At 36.8% G+C, this 24,486-nt stretch overlaps 1 protein-coding gene across 19 annotated transcripts in view; it reads right to left on the bottom strand.

The window, feature by feature from the left end:
• lrrfip2 (leucine rich repeat (in FLII) interacting protein 2) overlaps positions 1 to 24,486 on the bottom strand; it is a 162,816-nt gene that overhangs the window by 53,960 nt on the left and 84,370 nt on the right. For 10 of the 19 annotated variants that reach the window (XM_072571052.1, XM_072571058.1, XM_072571062.1 and 7 more), the window contains 12 exons: positions 23,994 to 24,044; positions 23,852 to 23,899; positions 21,614 to 21,673; positions 17,781 to 17,834; positions 17,454 to 17,519; positions 17,165 to 17,236; positions 12,483 to 12,530; positions 12,342 to 12,386; positions 7,097 to 7,153; positions 6,944 to 6,997; positions 3,822 to 3,890; positions 1,892 to 2,005 (listed from right to left, as the gene is read on the bottom strand). The exons of 4 other annotated variants lie outside the window; for them this stretch is intronic. In XM_072571052.1, coding sequence (XP_072427153.1) covers positions 1,892 to 2,005; positions 3,822 to 3,890; positions 6,944 to 6,997; positions 7,097 to 7,153; positions 12,342 to 12,386; positions 12,483 to 12,530; positions 17,165 to 17,236; positions 17,454 to 17,519; positions 17,781 to 17,834; positions 21,614 to 21,673; positions 23,852 to 23,899; positions 23,994 to 24,044 — 738 coding nt within the window. The remainder of the gene's footprint in view (positions 1 to 1,891; positions 2,006 to 3,821; positions 3,891 to 6,943; positions 6,998 to 7,096; positions 7,154 to 12,341; positions 12,387 to 12,482; positions 12,531 to 17,164; positions 17,237 to 17,453; positions 17,520 to 17,780; positions 17,835 to 21,613; positions 21,674 to 23,851; positions 23,900 to 23,993; positions 24,045 to 24,486) is intronic. 5 more of the 19 variants (XM_072571054.1, XM_072571057.1, XM_072571056.1 and 2 more) reach the window with 5 other exon arrangements.

Genomic DNA, 24,486 nt, shown 5'->3' with positions numbered 1-24,486 from the left:
ACAAAAAACTAGCATACAAGTTCAGTGGCTAATAAGGAAACCAAATGGTGCATAAATCTCAGGAGGATTTGGATAACTGTGACCAGTCTCATAACACAAGGAAAGGTGTATGGGTATTGGAGGCAGTCAGAAGGTTCACTGGGCCAAAACCAAGTATGGAATTGGTTACTGATACTAACATGCTCGGATTGAGGATTGGAATTCTTGCATCATGTGTAGAATATGGCCAGTAGGAACTGCTATAAGTACCTGTTACAAGTTCAAGAACTGGAGAGGGAGGAGGAAGTCAGTGATATGATATTGGAACACGGATATGCAAGGTAAAATGATTTCAATATACTTGAAATAGGTCACTTGTCACTAAATTTAGATTCCCACATTAGCTTGTGATCTCTGCAATACTTAACTATTACAAAAACGCTAAATTACTCAAAGAAAGCAAAGGCAAAATGAAGGTCAGAGCAAATGATTTAAAGAATGACATGAACAAGCATAAGGAGTATAAAGAGCATAATTAGATCTCAGATCTCATGCTGAAAAAGAAAGAATATACCAACACCTGTGAATTGTGCCAAAGTGAATTTGTCCTGTGGTAACAATGTTTTATTCATAAAAACGGATTCACACCTACACAGACAAAGTTTTTGTCACTGAGAGATTCAACAGTTGAAGTTCTCTCGGTGGCCCTCCCAACTTCCCCTCTCAAAGTTGAGCTCAAACAAAAATCTAGTGCCTGTATCTCAGCTTGCAATAAACTTTGTTCATCTGCATTTCAAGCTCATTAACACATACTGACACTGATCCCACTGCTTTGATTTTAAAATTCTCATCTGACAAATCACTTCCTCGATTCTACCTAGCCATGATTTCTGCCAGCCTTACAAACCTCCGTGATCCCTGCCCACTTCACTTTTTGGCTTACTGTGCATCTCTGATTTGCTCCATCAGAGACAGTTGAGCATTTAATTGTTTGCACCCTCAAAGCCTGAATTTTCTAGTCAAACATCTCCTTCTATAATGGAATCCTTAAAACTTACCCCTTAAAATGAGCTTCTATCTTCATATACCTTTATGGTTTGGGATTACAGCCAAATTAGGAGTAAACTAATATTTGCTTATTCTACTCCTTCATTGACCATACAATCTCAATTTAAAAAGGAAGTGACATTGTCAATGAAATTTAAAGAAAAAGGTGACATAATCAAACAGTTTCAGAAACAAATCTGCCAGATTCCTTGAGTAACAAATAACTAATCAGTTATTGCAAACAAAACTTACTCAAAAGGAATATGTAATAGACTAAAGAGCAGTAAAACAAATAACTGCCTGTCAACATAAGTAGTCATCTTAACAATTCCTTCATCTGCCCTCAAATTAAATCCACTGGACATGGACAGACTGATTTGAAAGTCCAGCTTCGAGAAATAACAAACCTTCCTTCAACATTTGAAAACAGTAAACATGGAGCATGTAAAGAGAACAAAGAAGTCAATAAGCTAACAAGCTCAGGTTCTCCACACAAGATAATGGAATATCCATATGCTGAGGATTGTAAGGTTTAAGTATACACAGCTTTCTCTCAGCACTTTTTATATTAGTTTAAGTAGATAAAGTCACAAAATGACACCAGATTGTTTAATCATGCTTAAAACTGTAGGTTGCATTCACAAACATGCAGTTCTACAATCATTGCAGTCTCATGGTTTTCCAAAAATTCAGCAAGTCAGTTACCTGACAGTTCAAAGCAGAAGATTCAAATAGGAATACATCTGAAATGTATTACGTATCTAAAGTTATCAGAGATCACTAACAAAATTGATAAAACTGCACATAGGATGGCCACCTCTTCAAAACTAACCGCAAACCACACAGTGCAGATGTGCTCACTCACACTAAAGGGATCTGGAGTAGAAATATCATCCAAGTCCGAGACCACACTTCCCCTGCGGTTTGAGCGGCTAAAATAGTCAGCTATCGATCCATTGTGATCAGAAAAATCAGAGGACTGCAGAGAAATTGCAAAATAAGAAAAAGGTGATGAAACAAACATGGGACACAGAGCATTCTAAAAACAAATGCACGGTAATTAAATTTTTTTGCAAACTATGTTTGGTGGTACAACAGTAACACAGTTTCCTCACTCAAGATAAAGTTTCAAACTCAGAAGGAGCATTTCTGATAACTTCTGATCAGAAGTTATTTATTCAAAATGTTAACTTTGCCTCTTTCCACAGATGCTGCTTGACCTGCTGAGTATTTGTAGTATTTTCTGTGAAGAGGTCTGAAACTTGTTTCAGGAAGGCATCTTGGACAACTACAGGGTGGCTCTCACAATATAGCATGTGACAAACAACAATGTGGCAGTCATAAGTGTATTATTGAACAATCATCAATTCCAATTACAAGGCTGCTGGATTTGAATGAGATGCTAAATTGGAGGTTCCACCTGATGGATGTACAAGCAGCCATTGCATCAGCCAAGTTCTCCTGGAATCTGACCAATAATTATCCCTCAAAAGACCATGACAGCAGATTATCTGATCATCTATCTCAGTTCTTGGTGGGACCTTGCTGCATACAAATTAGCTGATTTACTACGTAACAATTGTGACTACATTTCTAAATACTTGATCAGTTGTCCAGCGCGTTGAGAACATGCCAGGCACTATATAAATATAATTATCAAATGTTGAAGAGTTCAAACTGCCTCTGCAGATGTACGGCAAGGGCACATATATAGATGTTTGCAGTCTTAGTAATTTTTTTTGCACTGTATTATGTTGGACACAAACAGCAACTTCCTTCCAGGAATGCTACACTCTATGAGATAGTCTTGATCTCTTGCTGCTAGCAATTGTAGCTTTTCCTTTAGCCTAAGTCGTTGAAGACAACCACCATTTAGGTGAGTGCATGGCCTATCCAACCTGTTTCTGTGCATTTAAGACAGCTATGATCTCCCAAGTGATCCTTCACCCACATCTTGTCTGTTACATTTGCAGCTAATTAGAATAGGGATGTCACCAAGAAACATCCAATTAGCATGTTAAATGAGTGAGCTAATCCATGTTTTATAAAGAATTACACAGGGTTTTATACTGAATTAGAAAGCACAGTTACAAGTTATAAAACAAATCTGAAGCAAATTTGCAAATACTAATAAAAAAATGGAAAAACAAATTTGTTTTTGGTTTCATTTGGTCACAACCCAGTCATGTACAGTGTGAAAGACACTGGTCATGAAAAACGATGCACGCTATTGAAAAACAATAACAGTGAAGAAACATGCGTTTTTTAACCAGTCATGAACAAAACAGATGAGCCCAGTGATATAAGCATATAATTAGCAAGTCCATTTACAGTCTAATCACATTTTCAGTTTTCATTTCAAGATAATATTGGTCATTTGCGAGCTTTAATTTATTTCTCCTGTTGCTAACGTGGACCTCCAATCAATCAACTCGTTGCATGATCGTTTAATTATCTTTTTATGGCTTTAATTGAGACAATCTTGTCACCAAGAACGCTTTCCTCTTCTGTTCAAAAAGTGATAAGTCATTCAAGCCATTAACTTGTCATCTGCAATTGAAAAACTTTTATTTACTTCATATACTTATTATCCTACCTATACTAAACACTTGCTATGTTTACAATTCTACAGCTGTCCATTAACTTGTCTTTTACAGTGTTTTATACATGTTGATGGGAAACAAAACTGATTTCATCCATGGTAATAATCTTTACCATCCCTGTTATTTCAAATCTTTCATCATGAGTAAAGGCTGATACCAGAGAACACATGCTGACACACATAAAGAGCTCACCACACTGTCACGACGCCCCCGGCTGATATTATCTTGGGACACGGTGCTCATTTTCTCATCATCTGAATTCTATCAACAGTTCAAGTGAACAAGCTATAGAACAAGTCTTGATGACATGAATCTTATCACACTAAATAGTTTATTGTCACAATGACTGCATTTCTTTAACTTAGACACGAACTGCACAAAGTTGCAAATAAGGTGCAAGTTTATATTTTAAATAAATCCAACCTTGTTAATAACATGCACAAGATTTTTAGTGAAAATATAGTAGTTATATTCCAGTCACACAACTCCAAGAAGAAATGGTTCCGAAATGTGTGGAGTTCCCGATTTTCAATGACTCTAGCAGAGGGCAGGTTCATTACTGGTGGACTAAACTCTTAGACTAGGCACAAGTAAAAACAGGCTAAAATTTCTCCTCCATTAAAGATTTTAACAAAAGCCTAAGAGAGTCAGTCTGCAAAGCATCACTATCATCAAACATAGATAAGCTTTCCATCCACAAAAATGAAAAAGATCAGATCAGAATGCCTGCCTTGGAGTTAAGACGCATGCATGGATGAATTGTATTTTTAAAATTTGATTTCAGAAAAAGTACACCTTTGCAGTTAATATTTCAATTGTAAAAGGACAGGGATAGAAGATGCAATCTGCAAAATTTAGAAACCCATGGGAAATTAAGTGGTTAACTTTTCATCAGTAAAAGACTTTAGCCAATCTAAATGATGGTTCCATACCTTTGGATTCTGATTTTGTGGGTTCTTGGTGGACAAGCTATCACTAAGACTAGTGTGGCCCTCCTTACCAAATCACACCCCATCTCCAACAGCATTTCTTAGCTCTTGAGTATCACTCAGATTGCATCTCTTTGAACATCCTTTTTCTTTATTGTTCAAACCAAAAACATCAAGTATCCTATTATTATACAGTCACTATGTTCTTTTCTCATCCAATGCAAAGATCCTCTTATCCTCATTCAATCTCTATCTCATATTTTCTTTCTCTAAATATTCCCTTAATCTCACCCTCTGTACCAAGTATCAAGTTTATATCTATATGTATGGTTAGCCATGCGATTTTGTGTGGCCTGTTTACACCAATGAGGTCCATCATGGACAAAATCATCCAATAGTCATTACGTTTCTCCTTCTCACCCTATTTTCTGTGTATCTGCTCCTGGAAGGAACTGCCCCAAGTTAGTTACAACTGCACACTCTTGTGTCCAACTTTAGTTCCCCATAATAATTCATCACAATCCTTCTGATCGTTGCTATTTGTACTGTACCCTCTACCTTTAATGCTGCTATCTCCACTAAAACCATAACTCTCACACCCTCATTGCTTCTTGTGATAGCCATCATTTCCACTTGCTTAGATCCCAAGGAGACAGATTTAAGCATTTTTGTCAGAAAACTGCTTTAGTCATTTATTGTCAGACATGGCTGGATCAGAAAACATTACTGGGTGCTACTCTATCAAAGCTGATAGTTATTCCAGGATCCTCTGGAACGTCAAGAGAGGTTTGGACTGCTCCACAACAAAGACTTAGAAACAGAGTAGGCCATTTGTTTTCAATCATAATTGCTCGTTTCCTTAATGCCACTTCTCACATCTCTATATCATAAAGTTGTGAAGCTCCAGAAACTATCAATTTCTGTGTCCAATTTGCTCAAAGAGAAGCTGGGGGTAGAGAATTCCAAAGATTTACAACTCAGTGAAATAGTTCCTCATCATCCAACTGTTAAATTACTTGCCCCTTCTCCTCAGATTATAGCTCCTGGTTCCAGAGTCATGAGCCAGGGGTAACATCCCATCTATATCCACCCTGAAACAATTCTGTAAGTTACAATTAAATCACCTCTTATTCTTCTAAAATCTAGAGAATACAGTCTGTCTCTTCAGACAATTCTGCCATCTTAGTGATTAATTTTGGGGAAACCTCCTCCTATGGCAAGCATACCCTTCCTTCGCCAAAGTGTCCAAAACTGCACATAATACACTATATGAAGTCTCAACAAGGCTTTCTAACTGCAGCAAGACATATTTAGTTCTGTACTCAGATCCTATTAAAATTAAAGGAGTATAATTGCTGGCTCCAGCTGCTGCTCCTCCATCCTCAACTCCAACAAGCATGAGAAATCCGATTTCTTTGGAATTAAGACTGACATCTATTTTGATGCCTCTGCTGCTCTCTTTCCTTCACCCAGCACGGTTATAGCCTCACAAGTTCATCTCTCCACATTCCCAGCCTAAGTTCTTCTTTCAAGCATTCAATATTGCTTTACAACCCTCAAATTAGCCAACATTGCTGATATTTTTCAGATACTATACCCCTCCTCTTCAATCTGCCATAACCACCCCATTCCTCAAAAGAGGGGTGGTGTGTGCATGCATGTGGGAGGAGAGAGCAAGCGAGCCAGAAAAGAAGAACAAAAGTCAGACAAAGGAGTGTGGTAATGCACAGGTGGACAGGAAAGGCGCTGTTTCAAAGTTTAACCATTCGTCAGTTAGTCTGCAGATCAGTGTTTCTACTGGAACTTCGACTGTGAGCAGCTCCATTTCTTCTCAATCATTCAGTTCTTTGATAGACCAGAATGTTGAGTGACTCAGCTGAACGTCTGAATTAAGATTTAACCGTTCATAAACTTCAATACAATAGGATTTGTGCAAAGCAATGTCAACAGAAAACTGATGCTGTGCTATACATGCGCACCTAAGACAGTGTGCATTATAGTCCATGGTGATAAATAATGTACTATTATGCACTCAGAATGTCTTTGCTGTTTAGGTTTCTAGCATTTCGAGTTAAGTAAAGTATTATGGAGTGGTTCACATCAAAACATTTGATGTGCAGTTATTAGATTGTTATTGTGATGACTAATTAGTATTCATTTAAAAATCAATGCTAGTCAGCATGTCAACGATGCGCACAAATTTGTTTTTGCAGAGATAAGACATTTTCATTTCAGTGTTATTTTTACATTAAAAACTATACACCTTCAGTGTACATGCTGTATAAATTTCTGTGGCAACAACTTATACCTTGCATAATTAGTTTCATCATCAACATTTTAATACATGAAATCGAAACTATTCAAAATGCAAGACACAATTCTTACCAATGGACTATTGTGCCCTGAACTTGCTCGAGAAGAATAACTGTATTCAGATGGCTGGGGGAAAGATCAGGGATGTTAAAAAATGTAACAACGCTGCCTCATAACCAAAAACGTTTTTCTTGGAGTCATCGTTACACATTGCAATAAACTTACAGTTCTTGAACTAGACCTCCGATTGTAACTGTAAAGTCTCTCATCGCTTAATGACACCTACAAATATAAATATGTGTTAAATGCTTACTTATTAGAGAAATGAGCTTAACTCAGCTCTCATATGGTCAAACAGGTCAGCAGAACAGTCAAAATCAACTTCAGGCTTCATGAAAAATCTGGCTTTCCATAGTCTATAACTGAATATTTGTCTATGTCAAATATCTGAAACATTCCAATAATTGACTTCGAACCTATATACACACACAGTCACATCTAAAATTCATGAAAATCTAAAACTGTACCAAGAAATGTCAAATAGTTTGGTGGGCAAGAAAATAAACAAGCATTGCAAGTGTATCAGTACTATCAAAGTCAGTCTTCGATCCGATTAATGTTCCCTCAACTTTTGATGGTTCAGTCAAAGCATTTCCCACAGTCAAAGACAAACTGTTTACTAACAGCCATTATCTTGTGTTAGCACACTTCCCTTGGAATTATAACATTGTGTTCACGTCCCACTTCAGGCAACTGAGCAGCTAATTCAGGCAGACATCTCAGCTTTCTACTTGTCAGAATATTATTTGGTTGAGACATAAAAAAAGATGATGCCCAAATGTTTTGAGGTGGAAATAATACCTGCAATGAGCCGATTGTCTTATGAGGGAAGGCTAGACAGGCTAAGCCTGTATCTTTTGCAGTTTGGAGGAGGCAGAGGTGACTTAATTGAAATAGATCCTGAGGGGATTTGTTTGGGTGAACGTTGCAAGTATGTTTCCTCTTCTGGGAGAATCTAGAACTCGGGGTCATACTTGGAAAAAAAAGCAAGTTTAAAATGAAGAAAACATTGATTCTGAGTGTTGAGTATCTTTGGAATTCATTGCCTCAAAAGGCAATGGATGCAGAGTCTAATTGTTTCTTGATTCTTGATTATCAAGAGGATGAAAAGTTATCCGGAATATGCAGCAACGTAGAGTTGAGGTTAAAATCAGATGTCATATTATTGAATGGAGGAGCAGGCTCGAAGGGCCCACTACTGTTCCTTGTTTGTATGATACTAATTTGCTAAGCAGGGAATCATCTCCTGGTCAATATTATTTTTAAACAACATCTAAACAGATGATCTCATTATTATTAATGACAGTATGCAAAATCATCACTGTTTATAAAAACAGATTATGTTGAAACCTAAGTTCAGACACGTTGGGGCAACAATCACTGGAGTTTAAAAGAATGAGGGGTGATGTTTTTGAAATGCAAAACGCAAAAGGGGGAATTTATTGGGGGGGCATGGTGAGGATGTTGCGTTGTGCTAGGGAGTTGATTAGTGGTCACAGTTTACAAACAGATTTCACTTTTACGATGGAGATTAGGAGAAAATTTCTCAAAGTTGTTAGGATGTGGAATTCACTTCCTCTGAAATCAGCAAACACTGAGTCACTAATTTATTCGTGGAAGAGTTCTGACAGTTAAGGATGCCAAGACTTAAGGGGTCAGAAAGTCATATGGAACCAAGACCATAATCTGATCAGCCACAATCAAACGCTCTTAAGACCTGTATTCCTATTACAAAAACATAAAGTCATGAGAAATAGCCACTAAGTTGGCCATCTGTGGAATTACCTGCTTACTGAAGCACGTGAGACAAGTTGAATGCTTTTAAAGCAAAGATAGATAGATTTTCAAACAATAAAGGAATTAAGGGTTATGGTGAACACACAGGTAAGTGGAGCTGAGACCACGAAAAGATTAGCCATGATCTTACTGAATGGCAGAGCAGGCTAAAAGGGACAGATGGCCTACTCCTGCTCCTATTTCTGTTTCTTATGTTCTTATTTGGCTCTTCAAGCCTGCCTTTTTATAAAACTTTTTGTCTCAAAGCAGTAACAGCAAACGAAGTGCACAAGAAATGTTCTTAGTGTCATGTGTGGCAAACAGGACTGCTAATAACCACATGGCAATGTGATATTAGGTTTCAAGATAACTCCCCCACTCTTTTGAGAGCGTTATGGGATCCCACCCAATTAGGAAGATGGGGCCTTGTTTAAAAGTCTCATCCAAATAAAGTACGCACTTTCAACAGTTGAGCAAATGGACTGAATGGCCTACTTCTGCTAGTGTCTTATGGTCTCGTCAAAAACTGTAAACACAGTCCTGTCAACCCTACAAAATTCTCCTTCGTAAAATCTGGGAGCTTATGCCAAATTAAAGCGAGCTATCCCTATAGTACAGTCATCAACAATGTGGCTTACAGACCATGATCCTCACACAATTGCCATTTGATTAGATCATGGCTGACCTGATAATCCGCAACTCTACTTTCTGCATTACCCATAAGACATAAGAGCAGAAGTATTTCGTAGAATCTCTAAAGTGCGGAAACAGGCCATTCAGCCCAGCAAGTCCACACTGACGCTCTGAACAGCCTTTCATCCAAACTCACCAAATTACTTGATCCCTATAACCTTGCACTTCCTATGACTAATCAATCTAACCTACACATCCCTGGACAATCCATCTAAACTGCACATCTCTGCATGTGGGAGGAAATCAGGGCACCTGGAGGAAACCCACATGGACACAGGAACAATGTGCAAACTCCACACAAACTGGAATTGAACCCGGTCCCTGGCACTTTAAGGCAGCAGTGCTAACCACTGAGCCAAAGTACAAACAATTTCTGGAGTCTAGGTCAATGCTCGTTGATCCGTTTGGTTTCATTTAATTGTTTTAGGTTGTATCACCATTTGGTGCAAGTGTATGGCTTGTTAGGCTATTTAAAGGACTGTTGAGAATTAATCAGTGTTGAGGGTCTGGACTCTTATTTTGGCCAGAACATGTATGGATTTCCCCAGAGGAAATCGGCGTTACTAAAGCAGGTGGCTTTTTTTGTCCTAATCTACAATAATTAACATTAGATTAGCTTTTCATTCCAGATGTTACAGAATTCAAATTTCCCTATTTTCCATGGACAGATTTGAACCCAAGTTCCTTGAACATGGGTCCAGGACTCTGGAATACTGATGAAGTGCCATTACCTATACACGACCATCTCCTCTTCTGCAAGACTTGACAGCTGCTTCTGGGCAGTCAGCCTTAAGCCTGTCCAGCATCTTAACAGCCACTAAATCACATTTAAACCTGAGGGGGTCATGACTCAAATGCACACGTTCTTGAGATCCCGATCCCTAAACAAAACGTCAGCCCAAAAAGTCTGAAATAATTCTTCTCCAGAGGTACCTCTGCTTATTTTAGCTTGAAATGAGTGGTCTGGATACAAATTAAATTTGCTAAGACTACTAGTGCCTTTTCACTTGGCACTGATCACCACCTTAGATTCTTATTTTTTATAAAGTAAGTTGTGGGTTCAAGTCCCAGTCTAGAGTTGGGCACGAAATCTAGCAGAAGACTTCCTTTTTATGGCAATGCAGTAATGCTGGAAGTGGCACCTTTACAGTTCAAAAGACTTTTTTATCGTTGATAATTGGACATGAAAGATTCTAAAAGTATGATGTGAAGAGGAGCAGTAATGTTCACCTGGTGTCCTCGGCACCATTTGCCCTTCTACCAAGGCCTCAAACAAATGATCCCATCATTTATTTAATTGTTGTTTGTGGAGTTGTATTATATGGAAATTGGCACCTATCTCTTAAAAGAGACTACATTTCAAAGGCACTTCAATCAATCATCTAACACAGTGGGACATCGCTGTGATCCTGCAAGTGACTTCTCAAACCAAAATCTTTTTCTCTGTTTAGGACTCAAGGAGCAACAGTCAAAGATGATGATTATCCATTTGGAGTTCAAATACATATCATAATGAAAAGTGTACAACTTATGTACATATTAATGTCATCTTTGGAGTTTGGATTTTGAAATGTGGCATTTTGGTAATTATTTCTGTGAAGGATTTTCTGTAAAAGTCACTCCTTCTGTAACAGTGATATAACAGCAACATGTTTACTGAACATCAGGAGAAACTCAACAAGTCTGGCAGCAACTGTGGAGCAAGAAACAATTTGATATTGAGTTCAATACAACTCTTCATCAGAACTCTGCTTCAGTATGCCAAAACGTTACTTTTTTCTCTGTGCACACTGTCAGGCCTGCTGAGTTTCTCCATCTTCTTTTCATGTTTCACATTTCCAGTATCCACAGCATTTTGCTCTTATTTTGTTTATGTATCAAAGTGTTTTTGACTGATAGGGTAAATATGCAAGCTTGTTGGCTTTCAGTTCTGAAGAATCTAGGATGAGCAGCTTTTCTAAATAATTCAGTTAACAAATAAATGTTCCAGTTCAGTTAAGAAAACACCAATGTTGAGAAGCCTGTTCAGTTTAGAGGTCAGTTTAGTTTCTCTACCAGCAGTAGTTCAGGGAACCATTTTAGATGAGAAATTTTAGCTTGTGAAACATTTTAAATAAACTCTCCTGGTTAGAAATGTGTAGAGATTATTTTAGAATTGAGAAATTTTAGGCTTTCAGATTTGTGTGAAAGCCTAAGACAACAGATTTGAAAAGGGCCTATCAAATTGCCTGCACAGTCCATGAAAAAGAAACCATGAGGAATCAGAGACTAACTTGCATGTTAACTGACTAAAAGAAAAAAAACATTCTGCATGCAAAGTTTCTTTCTGGCACTTAGCTTGATCAATATAGTACGATCAGATCAGATCAGAAGATAACATGTTCACCAGTGACACATAATTGAAAACTAAACACCACAATAGTGCAGTGTAATAGTACAGCTCTACTATAAACACAGAACCAAAACAATAATGTTACAGGCCGCAAATGAACTTCTGTCTGATGAAAGGTTAAGGATCTGAAAAATTAACAGTGTTCCTCTCCACAAATACTGGCTGACTTGCATCTCCAGCAATGCCTTGATGCATTAGTTTACAGTCCATATTATGGTGAACATATGTATTATAAGTTTAACGTCAAAAGGTATTTTAAGATTTATTCATGAGCTCTCAGCATTGCTTTGGTACATGATGCGCAATAAAACAAGACCGCAGCACTTAAAGGCAACAAGCACAATGTTAAAAATGCAATTTTGCCATTGCCAATACTAATCATCACAGAATATCTTTTGTTATTGTCAATGTCATGTACTGAGTAAACTCATAGGCTGGAGACGTTAAATGGCCAAACAAATTATCAGTTGCAGACAAGCAATTACTGCTATGAGCAACTACAATGTTTCAGCTTTCTATTTACAGCCCATGCAGCTAAATTATACCAACCAAACTCTGGCTTCGAATTAGGCCCTGGCCCAAATTAGAAGAGGCCTAAAGAAGGAAAGATGCATATATTCATGTGAACCATACTGCTGTAGGAATCTAACTTTGTTTAGACAAATGAATTGTAAAATAAATTATACTAACCCTGTAATTCTTGGATGTTGTAACAGAAATATTATAGAGAGATGATGGCTGTATTGCAAATGAAGGAATCCAAATGAATTAATGTATTCTCAGTTATAAAATCAATATATTTTGTGAAAAAACAACCCGACTACGCTGAATGGAAGAAGAATACTAATTGAGTAATGAAGTGTGTTTTTGGAAATTGCTGTACGCAAGCTAGGACATTCAAAAGGGACCAAAAAAGAGAAAATGCTGGAAAATCTCAGTAGGTCTGGCAGCATCTATAAGGAGAGAAAAGAGCTTACGTTTCGAGTCAGTTAGACTCGAAACGCAAGCTCTTTTCTCTCCTTACAGATGCTGCCAGACCTGCTGAGATTTTCCAGCATTTTCTCTTTTGGTTTCAGATTTCAGCATCCGCAGTAATTTGCTTTTATTCAAAAGGGAATCAGTATTCTGGTTTAGATGGGATTTCTGGAGCTGTTCAAAACACTCATGCTATTTTATTGAAATGAATTCATAATTATTTTACATAATTTCTTTCCACAAATTTTCTTCGTTTTAGAAACAAAATTCCCATTTAAAAAAATAACCACAGGTTACAAGCACTGAAGAATTTGTATTGAAGGCCAAGTGAGCTGGAAAAGGAAATGGCACAATTTAAAGCATCATCTCAAATTGATCCAAAGATTTGTCTCACCATGAACCATCAACTGGAATGACTGTGGGCAATGGGTAATTTTTACTGGATTAGTGGTGCTGGAAGAGCACAGCAGTTCAGGCAGCATCCAACGAGCAGCGAAATCGACGTTTCGGGCAAAAGCCCTTCATCAGGTAATTTGTCACAACTTCAATCATCCCAAAAATAATTATTTTGTGTGGCCTGGCATAAGATGCCAGTGGAGAAAATACCAGTGGAATAGTGGCAATTTAAAAAATTCATAACATGAGTTCATGTTAGATTCTCAGAATACTGATTTCATGAAAAAGCACATGATTGCCATGTTTTAAATAGTGAACTGAGACACAGTTGACACATGCTTTGGAAACTAAAAAGTATGCTTTGGCTTGCAATTCCCAGCAAATCAGTTCATTGTTAAGCAGTCAAATCAACGATCCAATGAGTTATTAATAAAATTAGCAATACTGCACAATAGTCAGCAATTCTTTTAAACGAGGTAAGAGTTTGGGCAAAGCTCGAAAAGATGACAATTTACACAATCCAAGTATTTGTCTTAATAATTGTAATTGTAATGAGCTTTCAAACCTACAAAGTGCTTAGAGTTAGAAACAAAGCACATGCTGTCTTTCAGGTATCCTTTGCATAGGACGTTTAGGAAATGACCATAAGCTGCTTTTGGGAGGACTTGGCATGTTCAGAAACATTACAGTACAGAAATGAGCTGGTAATTACGCTTTCCTCAGGAGTACTTACAATGTCTTGGTGTAAAGTATATCCATGTACCTCCCAAAAACAAACATCAAGTCTTTGGAAAGCTTGAATTGGACAAACCTACATCAGTTAATGAAACTAAAGACAGCTGCTGCTCTTGTTAATCAATTCCAGCTCTGGTTTCAGAAACGCAGTTTAAATAAGGATGCATACAAGTAGGCTGAACAAAAAACATAGCTCGGAAACAGACTCTGGTCCAACTTGTCCACGCCAACCAGATATCCTAAACTGATCCAGTCTCATTTGTCAACATTTGGTCCATATCCATCTAAACCCTTCCCATTCATATACCCATTCTGATGTCATTTAGATGTTATAATTATACCCACCTCCATCACTTCCTCTAGCAGCTTGTTCCCCACACACATCACCCTCTGCAGAAAAAGGTGCTCCTTAGATTCCTTTTAATTCTTAACTCTCTCACCTTAAACCTATGTCCTCTAGGTTTGGACTACCCCACTCTGGGAAAAAGACCTTGTCTATTTACCCTGCCCATGCACCTCACGATTTTATAAGCTTCTATAAAGGTTATCCCTCAGGCTCTGACGCTCCAGTGAGAATAGCCCCAACCATTTCAGCCTCTCACTATAGCTCAAACCCTTCAATCCTGGTAACGTCTTGTAAATCTTTTCTCAATCCTTTCAAGGTTAACAACATATTTTTTTATATATAGCAGAGAAACCAGAAGAGAATGCAGTATTCCAAAAGTGACCTAATCAATGTCCTGTACAACCACAACATGACATCCCAACGCAATGCATTGACCAATGAAGGCAAGCATGCCAAATGCCGCCTTCAAGAGAGTCAAGAGTAGCTTTGTCATTTCTACCATATACAACTGATACAGTAAAACAAGACAGCATTCCTCCAGGACCAAGGTGTTACATGGACAGCACAAAGCCACACGATCTTGTGCAGGCCAGCATAAAATGCATAAGAAATACAAAACACACAAGACAGCACAATAGTTCCTAACAAGTCAAGACAAAAGGCACAGTGGTGTACAAATTACAGTGTAATAAAAGATTAATAAATAAACTATTGTTCTAGCAGCAATGCAAAGTTGTGCCAAGAGTTTCAGATGGAATAGAGTCTGATCATACAGTGTTAAGGAGCCTAATGGCCATCCTGTCTACCTGACACTGTCAAGGAACTATGCACCTGCACCACAGGTCCCTTTGTTTGGTAACACTCTCCAGGGTCCGAACATAAACTGGATAAGTCCTGCCCTGATTTTCTGTACTAAAAAGCAGCACCTTACGTTTATCTAAATAAAACTCTTTCTGCTACTCCTTGGCCCATTGGACCATTTGATCAAGGTCCCATTGTACTCCGAGGTAACCGTCTTCACTGTCCACTATAATCACCAATTTTGATATTATGTGCAAACTCATTAACCATACCTCCTATATTCTTTGGAGTGAAGTACTTAATTGAGTAATAAAGAATTATTTAATTTACTAACGGAATTGAAATGTTTGATTTGGCCATTTATTGCCAATTACTAATTATCCTTGAGAAAGGCAAGTAGCTGATGACAATCATCAAAAGATGATAATTTGCGCAGAAAAGACTTACAATAATTTTGGCAGGGTTGGATGGTTTGAGGTATAGGGCGATGCTGAGTAGGCTGGGGCTATTTTCCCTTTTGGATGTTTATACAATCATGAACAGCAGTGATAGGGTGAATAGCGAAAGTCTTTTTTCCAGGGTAGGGGAGTCCAAAACCAGAGGGCATAGGTTTATGCTGAGAAGGGAAAGATTTAAAAGGGACCACCAAATGGGTATGTTTTTCAGAGAGTGGTGTGTGTTATGGAATGAAGTGCCTGGTATGCTGTGGTATGGTATGCTGCCTGACCTGTTGTGCTTTTCCAGCACCACACATTTCAACTCTGATTTTCAGCATCTGCAGTCCTCACTTTCTCCTTATGAAATGAAGTGCCAGATGAAGTGTTGGAGGCTGGTACAATAACAATATTTTAATGGCAGCTGGATGAGTACATGAGTAGGAATGGTTTAGAAGAATATAGGCCAAATGCCTGCAAATGGGACAAGACTAATTTAGGATATCTGGTTGGCATGGACAAGTTGAACCGAAAGGTCTGTTTCTGTTTGGTACAACTTTGAATCTCTGTACAGACATCAAAAACAAAAAAGATAAAGAGACTTGGTGCACAATTTTCAAAGAAAATGTATCCCTAAAGTTATGCAAAAAGTATGAGTCAAGTGTGAGAGCTTAACATTTCTACTCTTAAAATATGCCTTACTTTCATGATAACCTCTCTGTCCTAGGCTTGTTACAATGCTCTAGGAAAGAGACCAAATTGGAGCAAAGCTATGTTAAATTTAGGCACTTTGCAACCTTCAGAACTCAACATTGAGTTCAGCAACTTGAGAACATGATCAATATCCTCCATTCTCATTATACATTTCTCTCCACCACCTCGTCCAATGCTCCTGTCATGTCGTGTTTGCTCTCATGGTCTCCTATTCATATCAACACTAACTTTACAGCTATACCTCTCCTTTGTAGCACTCTCTTTGTTTAGTGCTCTATGTTCTTCCTCACCCTTGAAAAACCATCTTTAAGCCTTCTTCAGACTCAATTTTTAACTGGTTCTCTCTCCACAGATGCTGTCTGACAACTTTCTTTAACACTTGGCTATTAGAAGATGCCAATTGCAAAAAGTAGAGGTTAATGTTCACTTCCTCAATGAAACTTGCCAAAGTAATACCATTTACTTAAAATATTTCTGAAAATACGTTTTCTCCTAAGCAAAATAAAAAGTCTCTCCAGACAACTTTCTGGACTTGTTTTAACCAACTTTTCTGCTCGAAGACCTCGTTTATTTGCCTCATACATCCCAGCTCCAAAAATCCAATCAGCATCATCATAATGTCCAGCTGAAATTTTGGTTTTGTAGCTCTTAATTTAGCACCTGAGATTGGAAACATCACACAAAACAAAGCTTTGCATCTCAGACTGCAATTGCATATCTAAAGGAGCCAAGTCACAACATCACAACTTAAGTTCACAAATGTAGGTTCTGCTCATTACAAGAAATAAAACCAACACATGAAATACATTAGTTTTGTAGTTTTAAGAGCATTGTAAGACTAAAGTGCACACATTCTCAACTGGAAATTAATTTCAAAACTGGTTAAGATATTGTCAATCTTATGCACCAGACACCCAAACCATGCTGAACTCAACACAGGTTACCAAAGTAAATAAAATAGTAAGACAGACCCGAGTATAAGAGAAGGAGGATTTAATGCTATTTAAGGTGCTGAGCTTTCTTTGGTTGTGGTACATTCCACTCTGAAAATCAAATCATAGAAATAATGATAAATTTAGCAAAAGCTCAATACTTGCAAAGCTACAAAATCAAGTCATCACATATTTGAAATCATAAATAGTTAAAAACAGTATTTGCAATTTCTACAACACTGCAAAACAATTCACAAAATCTAAACTTATCAGTTTTATCCAAGACTCCAGGCATTTGTCTCAACAGGCTAAATATAAATCAACTAACCAAGAAGTCATTATTCGAAGTGGAGAGTTTCTTCCTGACTGCATGGGCATCTGTGTAAACAGAACTCTGGTAGCAAAAGGCAAATTAATCCAAATTAACAAACATACCAGGTCAAAATCCACATTACAAATTTGAGCCATTTTTGACATCAACACAGTGAAAAAATTTTTTCAATACTAAAATTACTATGCTGACAGCAAAATTTGGGATCCAGCATTTTTCTTGACAGTTTTTACAAAGTAAAATTACTCAATCCTTAAAATGGACTTTGGAACACTATCTCAATTCTCAACTCTGAAGCAAAGGATTTTTACATAGTTTACATACAGCTCGTGAGGTTCTCTCAAGTTGAACTGACTTGTCCTTTGCGTAAGAAGTCATCTACAAATCCAGAAGGAAAGATTATGAAATAATGAGAAATGACACAATATATACAGGTCAATGAATGGCATATCAAAGTTTAAAAAAAATTGAAGGATAATAAGCATTTAAATTCCTTCCTCTTTCCTCCCCTTTTCCAACTGGGGAAACTACAGCAAACGTTTGTAATTCTTTGATCAGAAGGGACATATGCAGGTATAGGTGTCCCTGAAAACTGATCAAGTCATGTACACTTAGAAGGGAAAACCTTCCATATAAATGGTCACTGTAACAAGATCTGCATTTTTGTTTCTACACTCATGTTTGAAACAATTCTTTCTACATGGTTTTTTTTTAAAGTTCAGTTTAAAAATACATATCTTGCTTCTTTTAAAAGGTGCTGGACTTCCCTGGTTAAAATGCTTTATTAGAAAATGTTCATATTCAAATGTGGTTCTCATGTCCAATACCAATGTTCAACAGGATGTATTTCAGAACATTTTTAAATGACATCCAAAAACAATAGCCGTAAAAATAAATAAAATAGGCCAACAATCAAAGTGCTGTTTGCGTGGAAAAGGTTCCTCTAAATTGCTTGATTTGCTTTCTCAAAATGGGATTTCAAAGTGACAACTAATATGGAATCAGTAGATAATCTAAAATGAAAATTGAAAACCCCATAAAAATATTTCTAAAATTGCTGCAAAGAGGTGAGCATTTGGGCAAAGCTCAGGAGTCACTTGAAAATTAAGTGGAGTTAAATGGGACTCTATATTTTTAAGTATCTACATCACATGAACGTTAATGCCTCTGGAACATTACATCACATCAAGCGATGACTGATTTAAAAAAAAGGTCAAGTAATTAGACAGGTCACCCAAATTAACTATACAGCCATGATCGTATAGTCATACAGAGTCATTAATGGAAACAGAACCTTCAGTCCAACTAGTCCACGGTGACAATGTCCGCAAACCAAACTAATTCCACTTGCCTGCGTTGCCCATATCTCTCCAGACCTTTATTATTCATCTACTTATCCTAATGAGCTTTAAATGCTGTAACTGTACCTACCACTTCCTGTGGAAGTTCATTCTACACACAAACCACCCCATTTAAAAACATTACCTTCATGTTCTTTTTAAAATCTTTTTCCACTCACCATAAAAATATGCTGTCCCAGCTTTTGAAATGACCCCACGAAGTGAAAAGAGCTTTGTTATCCATGCCTTCATGTTTTATAAATCAGTATAACATCAGCCCTCAACTTCCAACGTACCAGTAGAAGGAAGCCCCAACATGTCCAACCTCTCCTTATTATGCAAACTCACAAGTTCCAGCAACATTTTGATGAATCTTTTCTGACCCTCTTCAATTTAATATTATGCTTGTTATAGCAGGGTAAACAGAACTGTTGAAACTACTTCAAAAATGGCCTGACTAATGTTCTGTACAACCTCAACACGAAGTCCTAACTCCTAATCTCAATGGTGTGAGCAATGAAGACAACTTTTCTAAACAACTTCTTAATCATTTGTCCATCTGCTAAGCAACTTTCAAAAAGCTATGTACTTGAACCCCAATATCTCTCTGCTACAACACTACCAAGGGCCCTACCATTAACTGTGCAAGCCCTGCCCTTGTCTATTTTACCAAAATTTCAGATTAATGTTATGGCACATCATAATTTCTGCAAATAATTTATGCCAAAATGTCAACCCTATACATGAATTAAATGTTAGGTTCCAATAGCACAGTTGCACTACAGAAAAATTGGCTTAACGTAACAAAAGAAATGGAGAGAAGATCTTAGCGTCCCCAAGATCCAGGCTACTGATTTACACTTTACTTCAGTTCCTTGCACGTAGAAATTCAATTGCAACGTAACTAGTACCTGCCAAATCTGTAAAAGCCTGCAATCTGATTAGAAGATTTCACTAATCTTTATATCTAACTCTAAATTTAATGAGGCATCTTTTCTCAATCTGAAGATCTTTAAACAATGATATTAAAAGAATTCACAGACAAACAGGGGATAATATAATGCCACTTAAAGTCCTGAGCATTAGCAAGACAGATTTACAATTGTTAATTTCCAGCTCATCATTCTCCCATAACAGGGTCAATATTATAAGATGTTGTTCTGGCCAAACTTGAGGTGATATGGGTTCTCTACATGACTACCAAATACATTTTAAAAATTCACTTGTTCCAATTAAATATAATTACTCCAAAAGCTTAAATAAACCAGATGCAGAATATATAACATGGACCAGTCAAATGCCATCACTTCTGTATCTACTGTTTTTGATCTCTCACTTTCCACAAACTTAGTCAAACCTTCGCGTGTCAATTGGAGTGGAGGTAGAAATTGAACAGAGCTATCACAAAGATTTTGAAATGGTTGGATTTCCAACAAGTGCTAATGAGCTTGAGCAACAAGATCATTCGGAGCCGAATAAAGGGGAGAGTCAGAAGAAACGTTATTGCAACATACTACAAGGGAAATAAAAAAGAATCTATGATGTAACCAGTCATTCAAAACATTGCATCTATGGTGAAAATGGCATGGCTGTGGTGATTTGCTCTTGGATGAGAAATAACATGATTAAAAAGCCAAGTCATGAATTACTTTATAAAGAACATGCAGGGCTATGAAGAAAAGGCATTGGGATAGCAGTAAATTGGCCTAGCCGAACAGTTGACATTGGCAAAAGATCTAATTCCCTCTTTTTTTTTAATTTTGTGCTGTCTGTCGGATTCCTTTGTCACAGTAAAACTACTGCTAGTGTAATTCAACATAAGATGAACTGGCATACTGTTAAAATGTTTACATCATTGAAATATCATGGTTTAATGATAGTCTATGGGCACAATCAAATTAAATTTCATACATCATGACATTCAGCAAGTCTTTGCGATTCATGTATGGTGATACCAAAGCTCAGGTTTGATAATGAATCACAATTCTTAAAGCAGAATTTAGGAACTATCAGAGATGAGACAACTAGGTCAAATAAATGCTTTTGGAACTTAGCTTGAAGTAATCTTAGCACAAACCAAGCTATCAACATGAGCCTTGCTCTTTTCTTGAAAATGTCTTATTTTGAAAAAGATGACCTAATATTAGCACAGTAACTGGGCTCCTATTAAAGGCACTATGAAAATGCTCTTCAAAAACATGCTAACTGGCGTTCATTTGATCTCTAATCCAAACTGCCAAAACTTTGAAATATGGCAAAGAGGAGCTCTGTGATGATACTAATGAAGAAAGGCAACAAAAAAAATACTACGTACCAGCTTACTTTTCCTGAACTAAACATTCAAATTCATTTGAAATAAAATAGCAAACCATGGAATACAAAAGTATTTTCTTATTCAATGTTAACTAATATGACTCCAGGATTTCTTATTCAAAAGTCCAAAATATTCTCTATGGAAACTTGATGGTTGATGATATCGGGATTTCATTCCATTGACTTGTTTTGAAGACAGGAAGAGGAGACAGGAAAACAAAAGTGAATTATAAGTTTAGTTATTTTGAGGTAACAAGAATCAACCAAGTGACATATGGAATCTAATTTTACTAAATAGTGACGTATTACTTTATGTTCATCATGGTTTGTATTCATGCAAGAATCTTGATCAGTTCCAGTATACTTTACGCCGAGCATTTACTGATTAGCAAAGTGGAATGAGCACTTCACACAACTAATTTGTAAACATCGTTCCATTGCAAACCACTAATTACATGCAGTCTATCACAGTTAACAGCCAACACAGATTTCTGCTTTACAAACCACAAGGTTATTTCGTCTTGAGCTGCTTCTCTGTAACACACCCACATCAAGGGAGGAATGCTTTGAAAAGAATATGGTAGGAAGGAATAAAAACGTATTTTAGAAATACCATGCTGCTCCAAAATTCTAATTTACAATACATGGATAATTCAATGGGATTACACAAACAATCAAGGTTTTAGGTATTTGGCTCACAAGGTGAAACCGACGTAAACCAAAGTCAAATTAAGCAAACTGCTATTAAATTTCTGCAGCTTGTAAATGAATACAAGCTTGTTTCAAGAATATTGATATTCAGAAGAACTTAGTACTTTTACTGTGAGAAAGAAATTGGTGTACAATAATAAATAAGTTGTGCCACTCCCATTGTTGTGCTAGGCTTTGGTGAGACCACACCTTGAACGTGTGCAGAGTTTTGGTCTCAATGATTAATCAAGAATCCACTTGCATTCAACACGGTATAGCAATGGTTTATTCGCTTGGTTCTATAGATTAAAACATTATGTTATGATGAGAGGCCAAGTTAAATGGACATATTCTCTGCAATTAAGAAGAATGGGAAGTGCATTCATGGAAATATAAACAATTCTAAAGAGGCTCAACACAGCAAAAGTACTGACAAGTCGTTTGCCAAGGCTGGGACATCCAGAAAAAGGATGCAATGTCTCGGAAGAAAAGGTTGATCACCTTGGATTAAAATGAGGAGAAAACAGTGAATCTTTAAAACTCTTGATTCCAGAGCATTAAATATCACCAATTGTCAAATATATTTAACTGTACGATTGAGAGATTTTTTTAAAAAAGTCAGCGAACCAAGGGATATGGGGAGCAGTTGGGAAAGTACATTTGAGATCAAGGATTAGCCATGATCTGACTTTGTGTGGCCATACAGTGTACTCCAGGTTCTGTATTTTTTGTTTCTGCATGTTATGGATGGTAACTTCCAGAGGCAGTACTACTTTTTAATAAACTCGGTGAACTGGAAACTTTAAAGGGAAAGTTTAAAGTGAGATTACAAATTATGTGAAATAAAATTCCAGCAGTAACTGGATATTTTTCGTAAATGAAAGTCTAGTCACAAAATCTTTCACATTACTACTCAGTGAAGAACAAATTCTACTAACTGTCTTTCCAAGTATATAATAATGAACTGCTGGTGGCAAGTAGTGTATATTTCTGTGAAACACAAGTTATTGTATTTAACGTAGTTTTTAAAATCTGACCATGTCTCAAAAGGGAGAAAATAATGTGAAACACAACAAATAGTAGTTATGCTTTAGATTGAAATATTTCCCATGAAACCTTTTAAAACCTCACTTAGTCTTTTGGTTGTGGTAATTAAGGAAAAAAATACAAAGCAAATTAATCCACATAATCTTGCTCTGAACCCAAGCCCTATAAATACCATTGTTTGGAGCAAGCAAATGCAAATGAAAAAAAAAATTATTTGTTTCATGTGAAGAAGTCTCAAAACTTCAGTCTTGGGTATTATTACTAAATTCAAATTTTATCTACATAGACAGCTTATTTTCAGGTAATCTTAAGATAAAGGTTTACAGCAGATGTATCATGTGAAATCATAGCTTTTTTTGCACAACCCTGCATCATTTCACACTAGAAAATTACAATAAACAACACAAACTACATTTTATGGGGCACTGTTTTTATGAATCTGCTGTCTCAATTCCCACCATTCCCCATAGTGTTTTGTTTTATTTGTTTCGGTTCAATAAATCTCTTTTGCTTGTTCTACATTTTAATTGGCTTTTAGCTATTTTGTATTAATTCTCTTTCTATTTTTGTAAACTTTTCTAGAAAAACGACATAATTGAAACCTAGTTACCACATTACCACATAACACAGCATTGTTTTTCAGAATTTTAAATACAGACATATTCACAAGTACTATTTGCCATTATTCCCAGCTATTGGCTTGGAGCTATGCTGAGAAACCGACATTAAAGTTAATGGAGGATGTATTTTGTTTCTGTTCAGAGACCAAGTTTGAAGATCTGTATGCACTTGAGCTTCCTATGAAGGTTTATAAACTGCTGCCATTTTCTCCATTATTCACCCCTTGTCAGAACATATAATTTATAGGTTCAAAACCAAAACAGAGACAGTTAGCAAATACATGCTATGTGATTTTCGGGTATATAAAATAAAATGCTTTGCAACAAAAGTAAACCAGAAGAAGATCAATGAATACTGTTAATGGAACTCCGGTGAAATACTAACCCTTTGACTGCTAGCACTGTGAACAGGCAAGGTATCATGATTTGCTGCCTGATAAATTAAAAAGGAAAGTAAGTTATTATGCCAGTTCAATCCATTGTTGTGAAAGTGAGAAAGGAGGAAAGGAGAGTTAAAAAAAACAAACCATGTGATGTCGGCTAGGCCTGTAAGAATGCTTGGCACGTTCTGCATTCTCCTAGGAGGAAGACAGTGAACAGGATCAGGAACAAAAATGAACATGCTCACAGTAAAACAAGTCTTTCAAGTGAAGCAAAAGCATATTGTGTGCAGGAACAAAGTAAAAATATATTTAAGACACATGCACAAAAAATGCACTGAAGAAGCAAATAGTCTATATAAAGATGAGTAGTTTATAGGTTAGAGTGTTCATTTAACAAGACAGCATTGACATTCAATTTCTTCAAAACTTGCTAGCCTTAAAAAAAACTTAACAGTCATGGTCAAATTTATGAACCCTTTAATTCCATTAACAATCCTTCCAGAGAGCATCTACTCCAAAACACAGCAAGTAACAACTGAATTAGCTGTTACACTTCGTCATGCAATGACTGCAACAGAAACTAACAACATAGTTCGGGAATCAAATTAGCAATAATCATCTTAACACTCATGCTGAT

This window comes from Chiloscyllium punctatum, chromosome 5 (genome assembly GCF_047496795.1).
Source record: "Chiloscyllium punctatum isolate Juve2018m chromosome 5, sChiPun1.3, whole genome shotgun sequence".
In the NCBI taxonomy this organism is placed as follows: Eukaryota; Metazoa; Chordata; class Chondrichthyes; order Orectolobiformes; family Hemiscylliidae; genus Chiloscyllium; species Chiloscyllium punctatum.
This window is presented reverse-complemented; position numbering and strand designations above follow the sequence as displayed.